General features: G+C 43.0%; 5 protein-coding genes across 7 annotated transcripts; 3 read left to right on the forward strand and 2 right to left on the reverse strand.

The window, feature by feature from the left end:
- Positions 1–779: 779 nt before the first annotated feature.
- BCIN_03g09120 (hypothetical protein) lies at positions 780–3,062 on the forward strand. The gene has a single exon (XM_001546399.2). The coding sequence runs from the start codon at positions 962–964 to the stop codon at positions 2,438–2,440; it is 1,479 nt and encodes a 492-aa protein (XP_001546449.2). The 5' UTR covers positions 780–961; the 3' UTR covers positions 2,441–3,062.
- A 6,612-nt stretch (positions 3,063–9,674) lies between these two features.
- Positions 9,675–11,197, forward strand: BCIN_03g09130 (hypothetical protein). The gene is made up of 2 exons (XM_001546403.2): positions 9,675–10,024; positions 10,079–11,197. The coding sequence occupies exons 1-2, from the start codon at positions 9,886–9,888 to the stop codon at positions 10,804–10,806; spliced, it is 867 nt and encodes a 288-aa protein (XP_001546453.1). The 5' UTR covers positions 9,675–9,885; the 3' UTR covers positions 10,807–11,197.
- An 823-nt stretch (positions 11,198–12,020) lies between these two features.
- Positions 12,021–14,719, reverse strand: BCIN_03g09140 (hypothetical protein). Of its 2 annotated transcripts, none has more exons than XM_024692263.1 (3): positions 13,692–14,719; positions 12,527–13,636; positions 12,021–12,466 (listed from the first exon to the last, which is right to left on the reverse strand). In XM_024692263.1, the coding sequence occupies exons 1-3, from the start codon at positions 14,100–14,102 to the stop codon at positions 12,239–12,241; spliced, it is 1,749 nt and encodes a 582-aa protein (XP_024548038.1). In that variant the 5' UTR covers positions 14,103–14,719; the 3' UTR covers positions 12,021–12,238. The 2 variants fall into 2 exon arrangements, with proteins under 2 accessions (XP_024548038.1, XP_024548039.1); XM_024692264.1 differs by having other exon boundaries at positions 12,021–12,430; positions 12,494–13,636.
- Positions 14,720–14,880: 161 nt separating this feature from the next.
- BCIN_03g09150 (hypothetical protein) lies at positions 14,881–18,616 on the forward strand. 2 transcript variants are annotated; one of them, XM_024692266.1, is made up of 5 exons: positions 14,881–15,159; positions 15,252–16,657; positions 16,714–16,814; positions 16,872–17,041; positions 17,127–18,616. In XM_024692266.1, exons 2-5 carry the CDS (start codon positions 16,095–16,097, stop codon positions 18,234–18,236), a joined length of 1,944 nt encoding a protein of 647 aa, XP_024548040.1. In that variant the 5' UTR covers positions 14,881–15,159; positions 15,252–16,094; the 3' UTR covers positions 18,237–18,616. The 2 variants fall into 2 exon arrangements, with proteins under 2 accessions (XP_024548040.1, XP_024548041.1); XM_024692265.1 differs by having other exon boundaries at positions 14,882–15,144.
- A 189-nt stretch (positions 18,617–18,805) lies between these two features.
- BCIN_03g09160 (hypothetical protein) lies at positions 18,806–21,428 on the reverse strand. The gene is made up of 2 exons (XM_024692267.1): positions 20,988–21,428; positions 18,806–20,934 (listed from the first exon to the last, which is right to left on the reverse strand). The coding sequence occupies exons 1-2, from the start codon at positions 21,144–21,146 to the stop codon at positions 19,222–19,224; spliced, it is 1,872 nt and encodes a 623-aa protein (XP_024548042.1). The 5' UTR covers positions 21,147–21,428; the 3' UTR covers positions 18,806–19,221.
- Between the last annotated feature and the right edge of the window lie 487 nt (positions 21,429–21,915).

The raw sequence follows: 21,915 nt of genomic DNA on the forward strand, positions 1-21,915 counted from the left end.
TGGAATGTATGCTCGAGTAGAATAGGACAAGTGTTGCCTGTGCCTTACGCACATGTAAACCAGGATGATGTGCAGAAGTAGGGCCCGGTAGCGCAAGAAAAGTTTCTCCAGCTAAAAGAATTTGGGCTCGAGAACAACACTGATGGGTTTAATTGATATCCTACTAAACTAGAAGGAAAGAAATGCTGGCAATAGCTTTATCTCCTTCCTACAATTCGACCTTGTAGCTTGGCGTCCGAAGGAGCAGAAGGAGACATAGATAGAGATAGTATCTACCGGGCAAAAGAAGCACCACTTCCGCAGCAGCACTACGATATGAAACTGGATATCATAGACAATGAATTATTGGTTGACATGACGTGGTGAGTGGCGAAGAGAAGTTACTGGAATGGAGTGTAGCATTGCGAGCACGTTTTCACCCAGTCTGGACGGGGGTACTCCTCAAGGTGTGCGAAGGAGATATCCGTCTCGTACCACCATTGTATAGAATGATAACAGTATCGGAGACAGCGAAGGTGGAGATCAACTATTAGGATTGGATCTCATTATCTCCTCTTATCCGAACCATACTTCACTGTACATTCTCGTCGCGTTAGACCTCAATCGCACTTAGTGAAACCCCTACCCTGCTCCTTCTGGACTTCCTAATGGAGCGTTCGGAGTCCTCCTTTTTGGGTAGAAACCACATCGACTAGTTCGTCATGGCCTGCTTGAGGATAGACCAAAAACTTTATATATACTCTCATCTTGCAAGCTAACCCTCACATCAAGTCCTCTTTGGAAGTATCAGATCTAGCACTTGCTTTCGATATACAAATTCAGTCTGCTTCCTGCATTTTTCACCATCGATTTCCAGCAAAGACGTGTTTTATTATTCTCCCCCGAGGACTCCCTCAGTGAAAAATCTACTACAGTCAACAACTTATTCTTCCATTAGCTGTTAAGTCCACATATTTGCAAGATGGGAGAACCAGAAAAGATGATTGAGTCACCAGACTCTCGCAGTCTGACGGACTCAAGCGATTCTGGCGTGTCGAAAGAACTACCACCGTCGCCATCCTCTCGCAGTATAGCAGAATCGGATAGTTCTGGAGGCTCAAGCTTGATGAAAGTATCCGTGGATCCCAAAATTCTGGAAGATGTTGCTAGACAATCTGCCACGCCGATTTTGAGATTCTATCGTTTCATCACCTCCGAGTATCGACTTTTATTCACAATTGTATTTTGTCTTAATTTGGGAGGCGTCGTAGGATTCCTGTATCAATGGGCTACAAATGGGACACCAAGTCAAACAGCTGCTGCTTTGGCAACCTCAATCAACCTTGTTGTCGCAATTGTCATTCGGGAGGAGCATATCGTCAATCTTTTGTACACCATTTTTGCATCCGCGCCAAAATCATTCCCTTTATGGCTTCGCAGACGTATGGGGAAAATCTACCACTTGGGAGGTCTTCATTCCGGATGTGCTTCAGCCGCCACATTTTGGTTCATTCTCCTCTCTATTGAAAGTAGCTGGAGGGGACCATACAACGCGGAAAAGATCATCTTGCTCATTCTCATCTACATCTTGGATATTCTTCTCATCTCAATGATTGTCATGGCTCATCCAACTATCCGTGCAAAACTTCACAACAGTTTTGAAATCATCCATCGATTCGCTGGATGGTCAGCACTTGCTTTGCTATGGACTCTTACCGTACTCACTAGCGATATTCAGCGACCTTCAACTCAGAAATTAACAAAGGCATTACTAGTGAACCCAAACATGTGGCTTCTCGCTGTAGCCACATGGAGTATCATCATGACATGGCTCAATTGCCGAAAGATCAAAGTTCAATCAGAACAACTTTCAACTCATGCATTGCGCATATATTTCGACTATGTTACCCCTTCACCAGGAACAACTATCCGTATATCCAGCAGTCCTCTATTCGAATGGCATGCATTCGCCACAGTGGCAGATCCTAAAAGAGATGGTTTCTCCCTTATCATTTCGAACGCAGGTGACTGGACAAAAAAGTTGATTAACGAACCACCAAAGGAGATCTGGGCTCGTCGCACGCCGACATGTGGTGTTTTACGAATTGCTCCCATGTTCCGAAGTATCTTGCTTGTAGCTACCGGTTCAGGAATTGCACCATGCTTACCAGTAATTCTTGCACAACAAACCCGAATTAACCTCTTTTGGTCAACTCGAGACCCATTGACCACTTATGGTGATGAAATCGGTGGCATTATCAAAGCACTTGGCCCTAATGCATACATCCATAATACAACGACAATGGGAAGGCCCGCAACACTTCCTCTTGTCATACAACAGTACCGGGATACTCAGTCGGAAGCCGTTATTGTAATTTCGAATCCTAAATTGACCATCAAACTCGTACAAGATTTGGAATATCTCGGAATTCCAGCCTTTGGTCCTATCTGGGACTCGTAAAGGAAGGACTGGATATCATCAATTCCGCACCTCCGCGCCTCTCTCCAGCCGCCCTGGTACGACTGGATATCACGATAATGAAACCATGAGCTGTAAATTTCTATTGATTAATATAAGCCCCAGAGGGTGTTGTTTCGTTCGTTATGGCGTTTGTTAAATTTGGACCCCCTTTTCATAAGATATACGACTTATGTTTGGCTTCTACATCTGTTTTGGGATATAGAACGGCGGAGTAGGAAAAGTGCAAGTACACGCTAGTCAGTTAGATCAATAGAATAGATTATCCTTATCAACCATCTTAACGTCTGTCCAATACTGTGCTATTTTCTGACGAGCTAGCCCAGAGCGTCGATGCCGGATTGGCCTGGCCTTCCCGTCATATGTATATGTATGCAGCTAGGTACCCATCTTTCTTCAACGCCATCTTCACAACGGCAGGGAAGAAAGTCAAGGAAGTAATCACAGAACAAATTGACACGTGCATGGCACGTGTATGTTTGAATTTCCAGAATTAAATATGTAGATATGTGTATGAAAAATGGTACAACCCAAATCAATATGGTAGTCGGTCTTCCATGCGCATTTTGTGAAATCATGAAGTTGTGCAGAGGAAAAAGGTGTAAAGAAAGGAAGATGGGAAGGAGACCAGGCAGAAAGAATTGGAAATTGTTGTTGTGGCTAGCTGATCCCACCATGTCCACTAGTGCTGCAACTCAAGGCTAGGTAGAACTTTGGATGCACGGACCATGTCACGTTGTGATCAAAACATTGAAGCTTTTCATTCAGCCTCAGACCTCACTCGCACCTCAACTCACACCTCAACTCACACCTCAACTCACACCTCAATTCCCACCTCGCTCACAATGAATTATCACTCTTCTCGTCGTTAGGATTTTCTACGGTGGATTCTCTATCACAAGTAAGCCGGTGGTCTTAGCACCGAAGAAGGAACTGGCCAGCACCCGAAGCTAAGCGATAATGGCGCAAGAAAATGGGGCGGCATGGTGAGATACTTACCCGGATAGTACACTTTTCATATTCAGACGATAAGACTGATTGTTTGACTTTGACTAGCTGTCGAATGAATGGCACGGAGTAATGGAATAATTATTTGGAATGGTTCTGGAAAAGAAATCAGGGCATGCAAGCCACAGATCCTGAGAAGGATCTGAATCCTTTCCTTTCACGTGATCTGACTCGTCAGTTGTGGGCCTTCCCCCCTGTTTATCGCTTCCTCATGGAGCGTTCCGGAGGAAGATAGTAAACACAGATAGTAAATATGGCGGAGACCGTCAGAAGTCGTCAGCGAGCTGTGAGAGCGAGAATATATCTTCTGTGGAAACCGAAACCGAGCTATTCTTGGCTTGTTACTTCCGGCTTTTTTCAGCCGCCGAGCATGTACTTTGTTCTAGTGCATGGAATGATCTAAATGGAGTGCTGAGATCGTATGATTCTTTCTTGCAAAGAAACCTGCAGTGACATTAACTTCGTCTTCTAAGTCAATTCTTTCTTCTCCGGAGCAAAAACGTACTGCATAGCTTACGTCCCACAATTCTCGTCATACATTGCCATTTCGACATCATTCAATGGCATCAAATCCTGAGTAGGATTGTCGTTAAGCCTGTTCTGAACTAAGACCGAGACTCCATTGAGTTTCTGAATATTCAACTGGATCACCTATCAATGAGCATTACGGGAATTGAACAGCAAGTGATATGATTCGCTAACGCTGTGATGTTGCTGATAGCTTGGACCATATCGTTCTTCTGTCTAATATTTGGGAATTGAGACTCCAGTTCATACCTCAGTCTTCTAATGATCGCGAATGGCAAGGTTTATGAGCCTCAGGAATCATCTCAATGGACATCTTTCACTAGCATGAGGAAAACCTCGTTCAGTTACAGCTTCGATCGTCCTTCAAATATTAGTGTATTCATAGACTCCGTACAAAGAAAGATAGCTCTTACTCACAATTCGAAGACACCTCGAATTATATGACTTGACATACCCATATTCTGCGTATTGGTGCAAGTAGAGATTTAGAAATTCAGTTCAAGCTTCACATCGTGTGGATGTTCTACTAGATCGCAGGTTAACTTCCTGCGTAAATCAATAGCATTGTGAAAGGTTCACAGATATTTCTGTTTGTGTGCATCGTAGACCTCACCTTTCTCTTACGGTCACAACTTCGTAGAAAGTTCCATTTCACTTCATCATTAGCAACGCGCAGTGCTCATTTTTCTAAAGCTTTTAATTTGATCTTCTCGGGAATATTCATCATTTAGGGAACGAATGAGCTTCATGATCAATAATTGTTATGTATATTGACCTATTTCATTCATGTCCATGCTTGGTCGCATTGCATTGTCATGAATAGCACAGTTGTTGCTGATTGTTTTAAATACATGGTTGCAACTCTGTACCTTTTTAGCTCGGATTTTTGACGTCATTGGAATAGAATGAGACATCACTGCTCTCATCTTGACTTTGTAATTTCCCCCGCTAAAGATTGAATCGGGCGGATGATAGGTCGTCTGATCATATGAACAAACCATTACTTTCTAGAAAGGGGTTATTAAGAGCTTCGACTTCATTTATAGTGTAGTAGAAACTGTTCATACAAACCCACAACGGTTCTTAAATATACTTAACTCACGTCCGGATTGAATGTCATGTTTTAAAGCAATCGAACGCTGCTTTTTTACACGGAAATGATGATTGTTCAATCAAATTGGTCTACTATGCTTTGACATCTTGGACAACAGTATGCATGTTTTTGTACACCCTATCACGTATTTAAAAGGTCTTGAATACTTGCAGGCCTGCCATGTATTATGTACAATGGCATTGATACTAGCATACAATTCGTTGTGTATGGCTGCCCGGGACCTATTTTGCAAGAAGGTATTGCAAGAACTAGATTACGCCATTTATGTTGAGTCAAATTCCTCTGCTCAAATTCTCAACTCATTGATTCAAAAATCTTGTTGTGGCATCACCATAGCTGTCGTCCGGGGATATGTATAAACACTGATGTACAGACTTAGTGCCTCAGAACCTATCACCAAAGGGGCCCAAAGAGATAGATAGATTCTGAGACTCCTTTATAAGTTCTTCTCTAGCTTTCTTCCCACCTTGGAACGCGCTCTATCTTATGCATTCCTTTTCTCGAGTTAACTATCGGATTATAAGATACATAGTTGATCAAACTACCGTAGTTACACACATGGCGAGATGGCTTGGTACCAATTATATCCACATTCATCCATAGATTAGAAGGAGTAATGAATATGAGGATGCCAATAGCGGAGTCAGAATTTTGACAAGCCAGGAATATATCCATTAGAGGTAGAAAAGCATGTGATGTTCGAGTATTCGAAGAATTCTTGTTGATAAATGTTAGTCAGTAAAGAAATTATTCTTTCGGCAAGAAGTTAGTATGTGTTTACGATACTCGTGTTCTACCTATGTAAGATATCTTTACATCACTATAATTCAGATTGGTTGTTTTTACATGCATTGCAGTGTGACAAGCTTCAACGGAATTACATATATCTATGCTCACAGCTCTTGAGAGCACTTCTACTAGTAAAACATCCAACTCGAAATTATTTGTACGTTTGCTAATTGCTTTTGATATCACATTTTCGTACACGTCGCCGAATCAGATATACAAGATGGAGGTAGGATCCTCCAAACATACTAGATGAGTCTAAGATATTCTGTCTCAGCCAGTAATTTTTACAACATTTCACCTCCACTTCCCCTTGAATGGTTTCCTCGCAGGCATGACATCATTCTACTTTCACCATGCCAGAAAACATCAACTCAAATCAATGAAGCATGGCACCACACTACATTTGAACTGATCCATCTATTTCTCAGTATATCATTGTTAATATTCAATCACGCAATTCTCCTCTCGCATAGCGTGATAGACGACCATTCAGCCCTACAGCCCTATGATAAGTATTCCAAGTATTATCCCAGTTCCTTACACGTCTTAATTCGACGTCAATTGCTGATTAGCAGAGGGAAGAGAGTATTGTATTTCGACATAACATTTTCCGCATCTCAACATTGGATGTCTATACAATCTACAGTCTGATTAATTACCCCGCAGTAAATACACTAATTACGACATCAAACAGAACTCCATCAACCGGTTTCTCCTCGAACTTTGTGTACTTGCCTTCACTTGATTTTTGTACACTTAGCTTTCTTTCGCCTTCTATTCCATCCATATAATGATATTCCGACTTCGTATCATTTCGGTCCCCAGTAGTAAATCTAAGGAAACAGACCGCAAACACCGGACATCCACCAGCCGAAAGTTCATCCCGAGAAACAGGCCACAGACAGTCTGTCAATAAGATATCAATAATTCAACTCACGTAATTGAATTACGGTATCTCAGCAAATTCAAGGCAGGGAATTAATGGGGGTTGTGAAATCAGGTAAGCTACGTCCGTGAGAGCCCGGATAATGCTAGAGATCTTTTGGGAAGGGGAAAGATCAGGCTAACGATCAGGGTTATCAATTCATTGATATTCAACAAGTGTGAGAGATATTTCATCCATTAAAACGACGAGTGATGCGATTGAGGACCGAGATGAACTGGTGGTATTGGGTAGGGAAAATTTATCACTGGAATGTGAAAATTTAGGTACTGGCTTCAATTTCCAAAACATTTCATAACACGGTGGTACGTATTCAGTTGCATGCAAAGATATCTTAATTCTCTCATTTTGAACTTTATAAAGCTAAACTCGATGAATTAGTACATGATGTACAATATACAAAGTTCTGCCTCCCCGCACCCCCCTCGAAAGAAAAAGGTTGCATCAAGAACAAGCGAACCGCGAATTCTCCTTAGTGAAACAGAACATACATTATGATCAACCAGAAGATTATAATTTACTCTTCTCACAATCTACGGCGATCCTAGGAATAGCCTGACATCATTACCATTCCTATTCCCCGACATCGGGAGTACTGTGCTCCATCTTCTCTAAGAATCATGCCGAGTTGGCCGAAGTATAATGAAGCCAAGATCAGTATATTAACGATCAGCCTAAATGTCGTTATCTAAGCTTGGAGGAGGTACTTGGCTCCTTGATTGACGGTTGTGTTTCGCTTGTACTAGTACCTCATGATGGAATGGCCTGAGCATATCCTTGATCACTATTTCATCCGTTATATCAATCTTCGACGATCTCGGGAGTCACAAAATCAATGTAAATTGGCAGTTCTTGGCATGACCAAGGATATATGTAGTTGCGAATCGCAATCTTCTTCTGTTGATAAGGTTAAGCCAGACCTTGACAGGTTTTGGTTTTCAAGGTTGGACCCCAGGTGCTAACGTTTCAGATGTGACCCTCAAATAGAATATCAGATGATGATGCTGATCGACCATTTATACTTTGGTACCCACAAGACATCGGCGAAGTGTGATTTACTCCATGTCTTGGAACTATTCATATGCTCTCATGTCATTGAGCTGTGAGCAGTTTAGAATGGAGAGACTAGAAGAGCTAAACCGGGGAAATAGATGTAGCAAAGCGAAGGTTAAAAATACAAAACAGAACGTGTATACATAAATAGACATCAAACGTAGAATACCTACTTGAGTATCCCAAAAATTTACCTACCTCCCCTCAAGTAAATCGAGAATCGAAGAGAAAGCGAAACTCAATTTCATTAAAAACCCGATCTTAACCATTTGAATCGTTGACAGATTTCGTAAGGCCCCCCTGAGTCGTAAGCCAAGCCGTCATTCATATTGTATTTCCCCACTAACCTTAAATGAGGTTTAACCCCCTTTGACGAAACACCACATATCTAATCTATGTAATAACAATAATAACAACAATGACTATAATATATCAGAATTCACAACCGGTAAGATCATCTCCATGTACAAAGTAAGAAGTTTATTGTTTGCCGGCACCCGATGAATAATCCCAACATCCCCCATTCTAACTTCAATAACATTGTAACAGATTGATGAGCTATCCAGCGATTCCTCGTTAAGGACTATTCCTCTGAAACTTTTGAACTTTGAAACCCCAACGCCACATTAAGATCATCAATAGAAGAAAGCTTCTCTGGTCCGATAAATTCACGCTGTTATTGATACAAACAGAGGCATAAAATCTAATCCTTGAATATTACCTAAGATAGAATATTCATGGTTAAGCTTTCAAGCATCCTTTCCCGAAGCCGGGGTGAGCCACACCAACCAGTCCTTAGTTTCTTGGCGGCTCTAGACAGAGCAAAAAAAAGATCGAATCCCTAGCAAATTTCTCCATTATTTTCTTCTGGACGCGTACGGACTCCAGAGTCAAGAAAAAGAAGACCACATGGAATCATGGAATTCATATATATCCACTTTTTGTTTAATGAAGAGAGACCTCAATTATTCTCGAATTGGTTCCGAATGCTATCACTGGATATCATGGGCGTTGAATTTCGTTTGGGTTATCAGGAGACAATACGTATGGTTCCATATCAGCAAATCGTTCATGTATCTGATACGCGCTCTCGAATATCTTTTACTTGGATGAGTTATACAGACAAATTATACAGGGGGGCGAATTGTGTCTTAATGTTTTTGGGGTTTTGAGGCTCATATAATTCGTACTACGGAAAGAGGGATGTACGCAGAAATGTTACGCGCAGGTAGACGCTCCTTGTGTTAGTTTTTGAACATCCTTCTAGGCCTACCAGAATTTCTCCCATCACCAGTCACAACATCCTGGTATTTTATTTTCTCCTTTCTAGCTTCCAGTTTTTGCTTTCCAGCATCTATGGCTGGACCAAGTACCAAATAATGGCAAAAATAGATAAAAAAAATATCAATCCAAGGATATGCACGGTTGTCTACAACTTCTAGTGAAGATAGTCTGGAGTTTTCCTCAAGAACCCACAGACGGACGCGCGCTTCCCGTCAATCCAATATTCATCCCAATCTCCTGAAAGGTCCAGTACCCCCACAATTTCTCCTTGCATCTCTCCACCTATAGTCTAGACAAGATAAACAAGCCGCGAATCTCCAATGTTACATGTTGAGATTGTGGTATGGTCCAACCGGTCTATCCTGGCTAGAAGGTCTGTCTACGTAATTCTAGAGGTCCTTGTTCCTGAAAATCCATGAGAAGGGGTTGATATGGTATTATGGATCTACCTGCCAGAGAAGACCTTGGCCTTAGACTTTCTTTATCAGATAGATATAGAAGTTCGTTTGTAGATTATATTTCATCTAGATTTCTCTTATATTTCATCTCTATCTGCTTTTATATCTTCTCTCACTATCTTTCTCTTGTACCTCAGCCTGCTTTTCATTTCTCAAGATACCCATTTACTCGTTCTTTGAATAAATCATCTCTTCAACTTGCTATACAACATCATTCTTTCACATACAAATTACATCACCTCTCTTCACAATGGCGAATTCACGTCTCTACACACCAAAACCTATGACGGATATCTTCACGGCAGACACCGACATCAACCGTCGCAACTGCCGCCGTACAGTACCTATGAAAGTTCTCATTCTCGGTCTGGGTAGAACCGGAACTGCATGTTCGTACTCTCTTATAAACTCAATTTCTTAACAGAATACTAACAAACCCCCAGCAATGAGAGCAGCAATGCGCGAATTGGGCTATGTAGACACCTACCACATGATGTCAGCCAGTATCGAGAATCCTCCCGACTGTCTCCTCTGGCGCGACGCCTTCGACGCCAAATACCACAACGGCCCCGCCTTTACCCGCGCAGACTGGGACCAACTTCTCGGGCACTGCCAAGCCGTCTGCGATTGGCCCGCCGTTGCTTTCGCCCCCGAACTCATTGCAGCATACCCCGAAGCCAAAATCATCCTCACAAACCGCGATGTCGATTCCTGGCACGCATCCACGCTCAAAACCGTCAATTGGCGCGTCAAGGATTGGGAGTTGGAGAAGTTGAAGGGCTGGAGTTGGGCCGCGAGCATGTACAAACCTATGTTGCAGGAATTCTTCGATTGTTTCTTCAAAGGCGATTTCGAAAACCAGGGAAAACAAATCTACACGCAACATTATGAGAATGTTAGGAATATTGTCAAGGCGATGGGTCCAGCTGGCGAGGGAAGATTGTTGGAATACAAGATCACGGATGGGTGGGAGAATCTGTGCGAGTTCTTGGGAGAGGCAGTTCCTAAGGATAGACCATTCCCAAGGGTTAATGATAACAATGATTTCATTGATCGTTCGAGGTGGAGAAACAGATGTCAATTGATGAACGTCTTGTTCAGATACTTCTGCATTGTGGTTGGTTGCGGAATGGCATATGTCTGCTTGATGCGGATTTGGAATATGTTGTAGACGAAGAGGGACGATTGAGGGGTAGCGGAGAGACTTCGGAAGAGAAGATGGAAGATACGAATAGGTAAAAACATCGGGTTTGGGAAAATGGCTTGTATTATCTGTACATCAAGCATCATTGGGTGTTTTGGGTTCTGGCTAGAACAATATACAGTACAGGCTTGTATCCGGTATATTCTAGCTTTCTATTTTTGTTGGGTCGTTTTTCTGTTTTCTGTATATAAGTGGTAGCATACCTATATCCCACCTTTCGAGGCCGTTTTCGATTTATTTTTTAAAAACATGGAAAATCGTGTCGACCTTCAAATTGTCTCATCTTACATCTTTCCCGTAGTTATCAAATCTTGCCGTTCGGTTTCGAATTTGTATAATATATACGCGTACTCGTACACTGTGCACTAATTGAGAAATGCATTCGTCTCAATTCCCAGGTTCGACCGAAGCCGATATTTTATAAATACACTCCGTACTGTACATATAAAACATTAGCCTCACAGTAGCCGAATCATGCATCCATCTCTCATGCATTAGGAGAACCTCGGATCTTTCAAAAGAAGCATAAAGCCCGGCTTGAATACTTTTCCCGTTCCCGTTTCCTACTGCAAATTTTGACAAGTGGACACATAATCCATGGAATGGAAAAGATCGATAAGATAAGATTTGAATCACTTCTCGGACCCGAGAAAAGACGAGAACGCCTCAGACGTCAATTTCAATGATAAATTATAGACGGCAAAGATCATTACATCCAAATTAACTATATATTCTGTACGTACTACGTAAATATCTATACATACATATTTCCCCATCAAGTATGCATGTCTTCCATCCCTCATCTCCCATCTCCCAAACCATACTCGTGTTCATACTCATTCATAGCCATACCCATTCCATACCCATCCAACAAAATCACATACTCCATATCTTCCCGCCAAGATGACGCGGCCAGAGGACGAATAATAAAATATACTAAACCAACAGGAGCTCACGATTCGTGTTTCCTGGTGTTTCGTCCGTGCCTTTCACATGCATGAGTCGCTCTGTTTTGGGCATGGATTTTCATTGCTTGCGTTTTCTGTGTTGAGGGTGATCATAATGGAGCGTGAGTGCAGGATTGGATGTCCAATTGCGAGTTAATACTGGGCTGGTAATGCTAAGGGGTCCGATATACAGTGTATTGGATGAATTGTGATGGAATGAAATGGTACACTAAGTGCCCAGGTTTAAATTATATCGTTATTTGAATTTACTTTCAAACAGGTATCTATGCAGATATATGCAATGGTATCTCCAGCCCTCTCCCTTTGAAGAAATGACTATAAAAACAAGCAAAACTTCGAATGAAGGTGTGTACTATATACAGAAACAGATTTCCCGCCGAAACTCCCCCAAAATATTCCCAATGATATTCGCTCCTTTCCAAACCCAAACGCTACCCAGATAACAATGGAACCCCCAAACCCCTAGGCCTCCATCTCAGTAAACTAGTTCCCCTCCTCTTTCTCCTCCAAATCATTGCTTCTCTGATTCCCACTACTAGCCCAGTCACCCCTGCAAACGCTATCAATGTGAGCAATGGCCAACTACTCGATCCCTCTAATCTCACTGGCTTCAATGACCAAATCTGCATACCGGTATTAGCATTAAAGATTTTTGAAGTCTAACAAAAGAGATGAGTCAGCCTTACCTGTTCCAAGTTTACATCCAGGGAAGAACTTACCCCCAACAATTCTTCCTCTCCCGTGACGTTATTGTAACTTCCTATTCCCTTCACTCTCAAGTATCTTGGATATAAACGATGGATTTCGAACTCCGTCTCAAAAGTGGTTTTGTCGGCATAATCTAAAGTCTTCCACTCCTCTTCTTCCGCTTCAGACTCATCGGCTCCTTGTAATAACCATCTCGTGACTTCCGTTGCTCCATTCCAACTCACAAAAAAGCTCAACCAATCGTCTCCATTAGTCAATATTCGCACGTCAGGGTCAGTCATGGGCCATCCATGCCAATCGAATTTAAAGGTTCGATATGATTGGACTTCTCCAGCCCCATAACGACTTTGTGGTCCAAAGTGTACATCGCAGATCGCGGTTCCATTGGAATCGTATTCAGTGAATGCGCCAGTGTTTCCATAGCCCATGATTACGTGGCCATCTTCGAGCATTTGGAAATTTCCTTGTGAGATGGTGTGAATACCGTTGGGGTTCATGTATTCACGAATGACTTCCACTGTCATATTGATTTCATCTAGGGAGACGAGGAGTCCACGTGTAGCATTCCCCGGATGAGCATCATCTCCTGCGTTGTCAAATAGAGAAATGGCCGTGCGATTGTGACGCCAGCGAGCGTCATGTTGATATGCGAAATTGGTGGCCAGACCACCAGAAAGATCCGTGAACATATTTTTCTTGCCTCCTAGAATCCAGATGATATTTCCATCTGTCCCATTTATGTAGGTGAGGGAATGGAAATATCTGCTGGAAATGAGATAATTGCCTTTGGAATCCTTGTCGATACTGTTTATGTGAAAGAAGTCAAAAGCAGAGTTGACGCCTCCATTTCCCGCTGGCATTTCCCTATGTGTATCGGAGATAGGATAATGATCTGCCGCTCTCCATTGAAAAAGGAGCTCCCCGGATGCCAAATCAATTTCCTGTATAACACAGTCCCAAACATATCCTTGAGGTATTCCAACATATGATAAATCGGCTACAACAACATCGTAAATAGTGATCAAGGCGGTGCCGTTTTCGGTGATGGTAAAATCGTGTAGATCGCCTGCGAGACCGTTTGCTGCAACGACGTTATGAACCTCCTTGTAGTTTTTGTCGAGCTGCGCAAAGTTAGTATGAGTAAAGGCTTGTAAATGCGAGCCAACATGTACTGACCATATAATAAGTTCCTGCACCATGTCCCTGCACAGCATCTGTTCCAGCCCAGAATGTCAAATACTTTTCTCCCATATATTCCTGTACCTGAAGATTGTAGACTTGATCATAGCCTCCTTTGGTCCAAATTAAATTTCCTGCAGAATCCAAGATCATTGCACCCGGCTCACTGACAGAACTCCCGCGAGGACTAAATACCCAATACAAATCATTTCTGCACAATGAGCTCGATTTCAAAATATTCAAAAGGGGGGAAACGACATCGGTTGACATGTAGGTATGGATTGGGTAAGGTCCATAGCTGCCGGCATCGAAAGCATCATCACCATGAAGAGCGCCTACCTCGGTGGCAGCGAGGACAGGCAAGAGGGAGACGAGAAGAGAATACAGAAATAATACTTTCAGCCCCATGGTGACCTGATGGAAAAGAAACAGGAGGATAGAAGGAAATGTGACATTTGCTCATGAAATCATGAAAAAGGATGAATAATGATGCACAAGAAGAAGTGATCATATCAAAACTTACTAGGATATAGAGGGCAACCGGCAAGCAGAAATACTTTACTCCATAGAAGCATGAAAAGCTGGTCAAGTCCTACTATGTGTATGTGGGTCCGAGGTCTGAAGGTGATTAGAACTTTTGATGATTACCAAGTAGAAGTTGGACCTTAGAGCTCAGGAGCTTCGAAGCTTGGATTCTATTGTGTGAAGGAAGAGGTGATGGCCTACATCAGGCAGTGGCCTTGAAGATGGCGCGTATAGAATCGCGTACGTGGTCTGGTCGTTTGGCATGAAGGGTAGATGATGAGGCACAGCGTACTCCGTAGATATACGCATGCATAGATAGCAATTCGACATTCGTTATGGGTTTCTCGGGAATGTCATATCAGGAGTAGCGTTGGACGAAATATAGATATTGATTGAGGAATGGAGAAGTGGTCCTAGGATCTAACAAGTGTATGCGCACTGGCACGACTGGGAACTGGGAAGGGAAAGAAATGTGAAGTAAAAACTTCTAGAAAGCAAGCAGGGGACGTGAACACGGTGGAGCAAATTACGACGCGCCAAGACTTCTCGCTTTTCGGATGGGCGCTTGTCCTTTCGCGCTTCTACTACTGATTCAAGACTAGGCCCATGCAATTTTGTGAAGGTTCATCATGGCGCCAATGTATCCTACATATCAAACACCTGCAGTGCAATCAACATGAAGTATCACGCTCCCCCATACAAATTACAAATGGCTATCAATAGAAAAAACCTGATTCAAGCATCAAAGTTTGGTTTGATATCCTACAGAGGCCGCCCATCGTTTCACATAAACCCGTCTGCTGGATTGGATAAATTAGTACCTATTCAAGACAAATTACAGCGGGTACATGTCAAACGATCGTCGGGGACAGCATCTCCCATAATTTTAATTCGATTGCCCTTCGCATTTGTGCATTTATGATTTGTAAGTACGAAAGAGGTGTGTCTTTAGTATTATTACCATGACGCCCGCTGTGCTCCAGCTCCAGCACATGGGGTTGCAGTGGGGAGCCCTCTCTAACAAAACCTTAGTTGCCGCGTACACACTGAGCATCAAGCACTCACGCACTGAACGTTCGAACATCGGCCAACCCTTGAACCTTCTGCCCGATTATTTGTGGCATTTCATTTTCATCACCATTACCTTCCCTGGCCTAACACATCCACACCCTTGCTTATCTGGTATTCCTTATGCTTATCCCTATTTGAGTTGGACGAATATCAAACAGGAACTCTTGCGTCGTGAACCAAGAAAAGAGAAGAAACAAGCCGAGAACCAACGGTCTTTGCGAAGATGCATAACCATGGGAGGCTTGGAGAGTTGTACTTAGGATTCGGGAACGTGGGATCCCAGGTGGATCACAAAGGCAACCAACCATTTTCCTGCTCTATGAAGCCTCGCCTAAAGAGTACAAAGCTATGGGGCAAGCTTAATTTTGAAATTGATGATGATGTATATCCCATACGCAAACATTTTTCCTCTGCTAGCAAGGATAAAGTAGGTACAGAGCAAAGGAAATGTCAGACTATCCACGAGGAAGAAGGATAATAACATTAACCTCCGAGTAGAAGAGATGTCCGAAAAGGTCGATTGATGAAGATCGAATAACAGCATATCATTTCTACTACTTTTGGCATGCACTTTGCTTCTTGAATCCATCTTTTCTTTCCGTTCTATCCTTTTTTGCATTCATTTGATAGCTTGGCACAATCGTGCACCGAGCCGCTCCATTATTTCCGTCTAACTTATTTCTCTGCTCTAGTTCAGTTGTTGACTTGTACCGTTCGAGTTTTGGCTTGTTGATTCTTTTCTTCTGTTTTTTGGGAGTTTCGTTTCATTTTATCATCGTTTGTCAATTTTTTGATTGAAAAATAATGACCATGTCGGAGAAAACCAATCTCCCAACACCTTTATGGTCACCGGCCTTGCCTGAACATAGAGGTGTAAGTGGCTTTCATCGCAGGCATACCTCTCTCGTACCGCCATCTCCACGTGAGGTCTTCGATTCCCGACCTAGTACTGCTTCAGAGCCGGATTCAGAAGCATCTGGTCCCAAACCACAAGCAGTGACATGGATGTCACTACCTCGAAAAGATCAATTAGCCATCCTCTTCTTCTCTAGATTGGTAGATTTCTTACAAATTGCTTCATTGCAAGCCTATATGTTCTATCAGTTGAAGAGCTTTGATCCAGGTTTATCTGATGCTGCTATTTCGTCACAGGCGGGGATTTTGCAAGGGTGTTTCACCGGTGCTCAGGTCTGTACTGCGGTGCTATGGGGTAAAGCCGCCGACACCTGGGGAAGGAAGATGGTTCTCATGATAGGGTTGGTTGGAACGGCCATCTCATGTATGGGATATGGCTTTTCGACGACGTTTTGGCAAGCGGCTTTGTTTCGTGCTTTTGGTGGTGCTATCAACGGTACTGTGGGAATAATGTTAGTTCATAGGCTCTTCATTTTCAAATCCACAACAGCTAAACTTTCTCAATTAGACGTACCATGGTTGCAGAGTTTACCAAAGAGAAAAAATATCAATCTCGGGCATTTTTGCTTTTACCTATGAGTTTCAACGTGGCTGGTATATTGGGTCCAGGTATGTGTATATATGTATTGGATCAATCACATCATCATGTACTAATATTGCTCATAGTTATGGGTGGATTACTTGCAGATCCAGCAATGACACTCCCTGGTCTTTTCGGTGACCAAGCTGCATTCGGATTTGAGTGGCTCAAATCGTATCCCTATGCCCTTCCTGGTATTCTCAATGCCGTCTTCTTAGCAACTACCGGCGTCATCGTATTCTTGGGACTAGAAGAGGTACGTGCTCTTGGCGTGGCATATATTTTGATGTCTCCACCCCCGCATATACGGATACGGATGCTAACTTCTGACTTTATCTTAGACTCTTCCTTCGGCACGCGGTCAATTTGATTACGGAATTAATCTGATGAATCGGATTAAACAATCAACAGGGTTTGGAACTATCGTTGCCCCGATTGATTACTCTCATCTTGAGACCTCAACTGATAGCCTCGATAACTTCGAGCCTAAATCAATCACTCGTCCCACCGCAAATAAATTACCCTTTAGTCGCATCTGGACTAAAAACGTAATCTTTACCCTGATTACCGGCGCCTTCTTTGATTTCCATCTTGGAGCTTTCACAAATATCTGGTCACTTTTTCTTTCCACTCCCCGACCTACTTCCGACGATTCACGATCTCTTCCCTTTGTTTTCACCGGTGGTCTCGGTATGCCTGCTGCAACAGTCGGCTTTGCGACATCCATTCTCGGTATCCTTGGCATGGCTCTACAAGTTCTTCTTTATCCACCTGTGCATGCAAGACTTGGTACTCTCCTTTGCTTTCGATTTTTTCTAATTTTGTTCCCCGTCGCCTATTTCTTTGCTCCATATTTGGCCGTATTACCTTCTAGTACTTTGGCGCCCGCGCCTGCTGCCGGTCCTGCGATCTGGATTGGCATTTTCTTTGTACTTTTACTTGCTGTTTCAGCGAGAACGTTTACGTTGCCTGCTACTATCATATTATTGAACAATTGCTCGCCTCATCCTTCTGTTCTGGGCACGATACACGGAGTTGGACAATCGGTCTCGGCCGGCTTCCGCACAGTGGGACCAGTGGTAGGTGGAATTTGGTATGGAAAGGGGTTGGAAAAGGGAGTAGTGGGATGGGCATGGTGGGAAACAGCAGTGGTGGCTGCGGCAGGATGTGTAACAGCTATGTGGGTTTATGAGGGGAGTGGGCATGAAATATTCTTGGAAGGGGAGGAAGAGGAGATGGAGGAGATGGAAATGCAAGGGCTGATGAGGGATAATCAGATAGAAAGAGAGGAGGGAGTTTATGCTGAAAGGCAGGGGTTGATGGGACAGATGGGTGGAAGTACCAGCTTGGATTTGAGAGATTTGATTGATGATGAGGTGGAACGGGGAGGGATGGCTGGCGGTAGTAAAGGGGTTAGCTTGGAGGTTAGAAGGAGCTTGGCAATGAAGTAGAATTGGCATTCCGGAAAGCTAGCAGAGAACTGGCGTATAGGCGTTTTGGGGCTGTGTATCATGGGAACATATACCACGTATTTGTACTGGGCATCAAAAGGTCGGATAGGCGGATCGCGAATCAAATTTTTATTAAGTTATCTAAGAAACGTGCTCCCACAAAAATACACTCAAAAGTTTCTAGTAGATATATCATTTTCCAGCAGTACGGCTGACTGAATCAAAAATTGTATATGCTCACCCCAGACAGCTATCAGGATTGACGAGAATTCCGCAAGGCATTGACGATTCCAAAGCGACTGATTGCACATTATGCCCCCCAACTAGACAATATACTACACAAAGACTGTAAGGTTGAATAAAATGCTTGTTTGAGATTATGTGATGAAGTGATGTAGTGATGTAGTGATATGTACATATGAGCTGGAGATCAATAGCGTTGAAAGCCACTTGAAAGGGTAATCCTCGGAACTGTCGGAGAGTCTGAAATTTTGTTCCGACCTCATCTCTCAATCTTTACTTTCTCACTAAATTCAACTAAATTCAACTAAATTCAACTAAATTCATAGTGTAATACTTTTGATTCTGATTTCTATCAATTGTAAATCTACACTAAGGAAATCCGATTTTGTCTCATCATTATTCAAGCTTTTAGAAATTCTGAAGATGAAAGAGAGAGGAGATTTGCTTCTGTGATTAGCTTTCTCTCCTACATTACAAAGAGCTTCCTCTGTCCATCATCCCATGTTATTCCTCAAGTCCATCAATTCATCAATCCATTCACTTACTAAGGCCACCGTCCTTCAATTTCTCATCAACCTTCAAGTGATCCAGGAACAAAGAAAGTAGATACAAAAGAAAGGATAAAGAAGTGTCAGTAAGAGCTCCATGAGAGGTGATTTTGTTTGAATCCACCAACGCCTTTAATGCTTCACAGCAGTGATCATGTAGTCATGACTTCGTTATCATTACGCTCGCGAATATTTCACATCCATCCTCCAAAGTCACTGTCTTTGTCAACACGTTGAATTGAAGTTCCCGCCTCCGTTTGAGTATAAGAGACGTCATGGGTAGCATCTGTAACCGTGCCTGGTACGGGTGCTCTCGCAAATGGAAACCTGGTTTCGAGTTCTCCTCTTCTATCTACGCTTCTTCTCCTAGCTCTCTTCACGGCTTCGTTGTAGAGTCTCAGATGTTCATTTCCGTTAAAGATACCGGAGATGCTTGCAGTTGCGTGGGCCTTTTGTCGACCTTCGAGTAGTGCCAAGGTGTTGTCGCGCTCTGCGACAGTACGCAGAGCATCGGCTTCTACCGGGGAATGCGGGATGGCATTATATGCACGGCTTCTGTTTCCAGTAGCAGCATCGGAAGTTGGCTCGACCCATTGCTTTGGACTGGTGTTGGCGCTTCCATTTGAAGTTGCATTGGGTGAAGTAGAGCTGTTTGAGGGAGTGGAGAATCGTGATGGTGGTTCTACCCATGCCTCTTCTGGTGTTGTAACCGAGTCGTTCTGGACCTGGGGAAGCGCGGGTGCGAGAACGTGCGGGTTGCTGCCATGTGGCCACGCTGTAGTTGGCGTAGAAGGTGATGCGACTGCTCCGTGAAGTCCAGAACTTTGATTCGACAGATGGCCATCATAATTTGACAATCTTGGCAATGTTGATTTATCGATGCTCTTTCTGATGTTTGAAGGTTCTGACCCAGATGAGGCATTTCCAGTGGCATTTCTTCCATGTAGCTTGAGGTCTCTATCTGGGGACTTTGCCGGAATCGGTGGGGCGATGGATGTCTCAGTCTGTGATTGGTGTACTGTCGAAGTTTCATTCTCAGATAGTCTAGAATTGCCTGGAAGCTCGACTGGCCGAGGACTGGTGACAAATTGCAGCTCATGCTCATAAGATCTTGCCGGCCGTGGTGGTGTTGAAGAAACTGGCACTGTGGTTCCCATGATAGCTTGTTTGATGGAATGAGTGCCCAAGGTCATCTTGTCGCCGAAAGGCCAAGATGGCCACAACTTTTTGTCCGTCAAGCCCAACTTGTCTAAGACACTTAAACGATCATTTTGAGGATTGCGTGCTTGGCATGAAACTCTATTTCCTGTGTTCCTGCATTGATTATATCGATCATAAACATTTCCTTGTCTTAACACCGTGGAGTTCGACGCGTTATGACCTTTCTTCTTCAAATTTCTTCGGCGTAACCACCATAAAATCAAAACAAGTGCAGCGATAGCGAGGATGGCGCCGATAATGACAGGAACTATAATTGCCACAATTGGAATCGACTTGCGGGCATTATTGTTTGGCGGAGTCAATACCGTTGTGCCCGTTGCCATTGCCGAGGTCGATGTTTGGGAAAAGGTCGGTATAATGCTTGGCTTAGTTGTCGCAGTCGCCGACAGAGTGGAAGATGTTGTTGGCACAGTACTTTTGTCAATAGTGCTTGAGCTACTAGTTTCGATGATGCTTGAGCTATCTGTCTCAATATTGCCTGAGCTATCTGTAGTCTGCGGGATTGGCTCGCTGAGGGTGCTGGTTGATAATGTGGCAACAGTTGCAGCAGCGGACGCAGGGTATGTAGGGTATATCAATATCGTTCCAGTTTCCCTAAATGGAGACCCATTTGTTGGATAGCTTGTATAAATAACGATCAATTCAGAGGTCAAGGTAACAGGAATATCACCAGCTGGCGTCACAAACTGAAACATCTGTTAGCTATAAACCCATTGTTTTTATATCGCGGAAAATATACTTCTGAGGATGTTACAACAATAGGCGTTGGTGAGACGGTAGTATACGATGTAAGAGTGAGAATGTTGACGCTTACACCCCATCCTGATCCATCTGCCATGCTCAAAAAAGAACATAGGCAGAGGATCAGAATCGGCAAAAAAGTATGCAAATGTCGCATCTTGATACCGAAAAGCAGATTATACCGAGTTTTATCGAGCTTGCAAGAATTATAAGGTGTTGAAGATGTGTAGTGAAAAACAGAGAATCACTCGCGGAATGCGACCGATTGCAAGTGGTGACCTCGTGCAAGGTAAACAAAGGGATTTAAGAGCGCAGCTCAAATCGATGATATTTGAGAAAAGGTGAGTGATGATTTCAAGAGTATAGAAAATAACAGAGCTATGGTTCTGGACCGCAGCCTTATAAAATTGATGAGAAGTCCAGGTCTTTGGTCAAGGTCAATAGAGAGGTTCTGTGTGGATTTTAGATTGTAAGTCAATATTGTTTTGAGATTGTGGGAAAGTTCAAAATCAAAATTGAGCTAACTCTTTTGGACAAGCTAGAGTCTCGGCGTTGAGGTAAAATTAGTTACTCAAAAGTTTGAGTAATGCCCCTCAAGGTTTGATATTGTTGCTATCAAGAGTTCATTCAAACCACATATGTTACATGGGGAAACCTTAGTTCAAAGAGATGATGATGGATGACGGATGCATGCATGCATGTACACTCCTGTGCATGTGCAGATATCTTCCAGAGCCGGTATTATGTATGAGACCAGCTGTGAATGATCTCTGAAAAGAGTGCAATAGAACTTATAACTTATAAATTGAGTTCTGTTGCGTTTGGGAATGCAAAGGGTGTTAGAGTTGTAGGAGACTTGGAGCAGGAGATGTGCTCAGATTTTTGATTCACTTCCCTTGACACACATATGATAAGATAAAATCTCA

Source organism: Botrytis cinerea, chromosome 3, assembly GCF_000143535.2.
Source record: "Botrytis cinerea B05.10 chromosome 3, complete sequence".
Lineage (NCBI taxonomy): Eukaryota > Fungi > Ascomycota > Leotiomycetes > Helotiales > Sclerotiniaceae > Botrytis > Botrytis cinerea.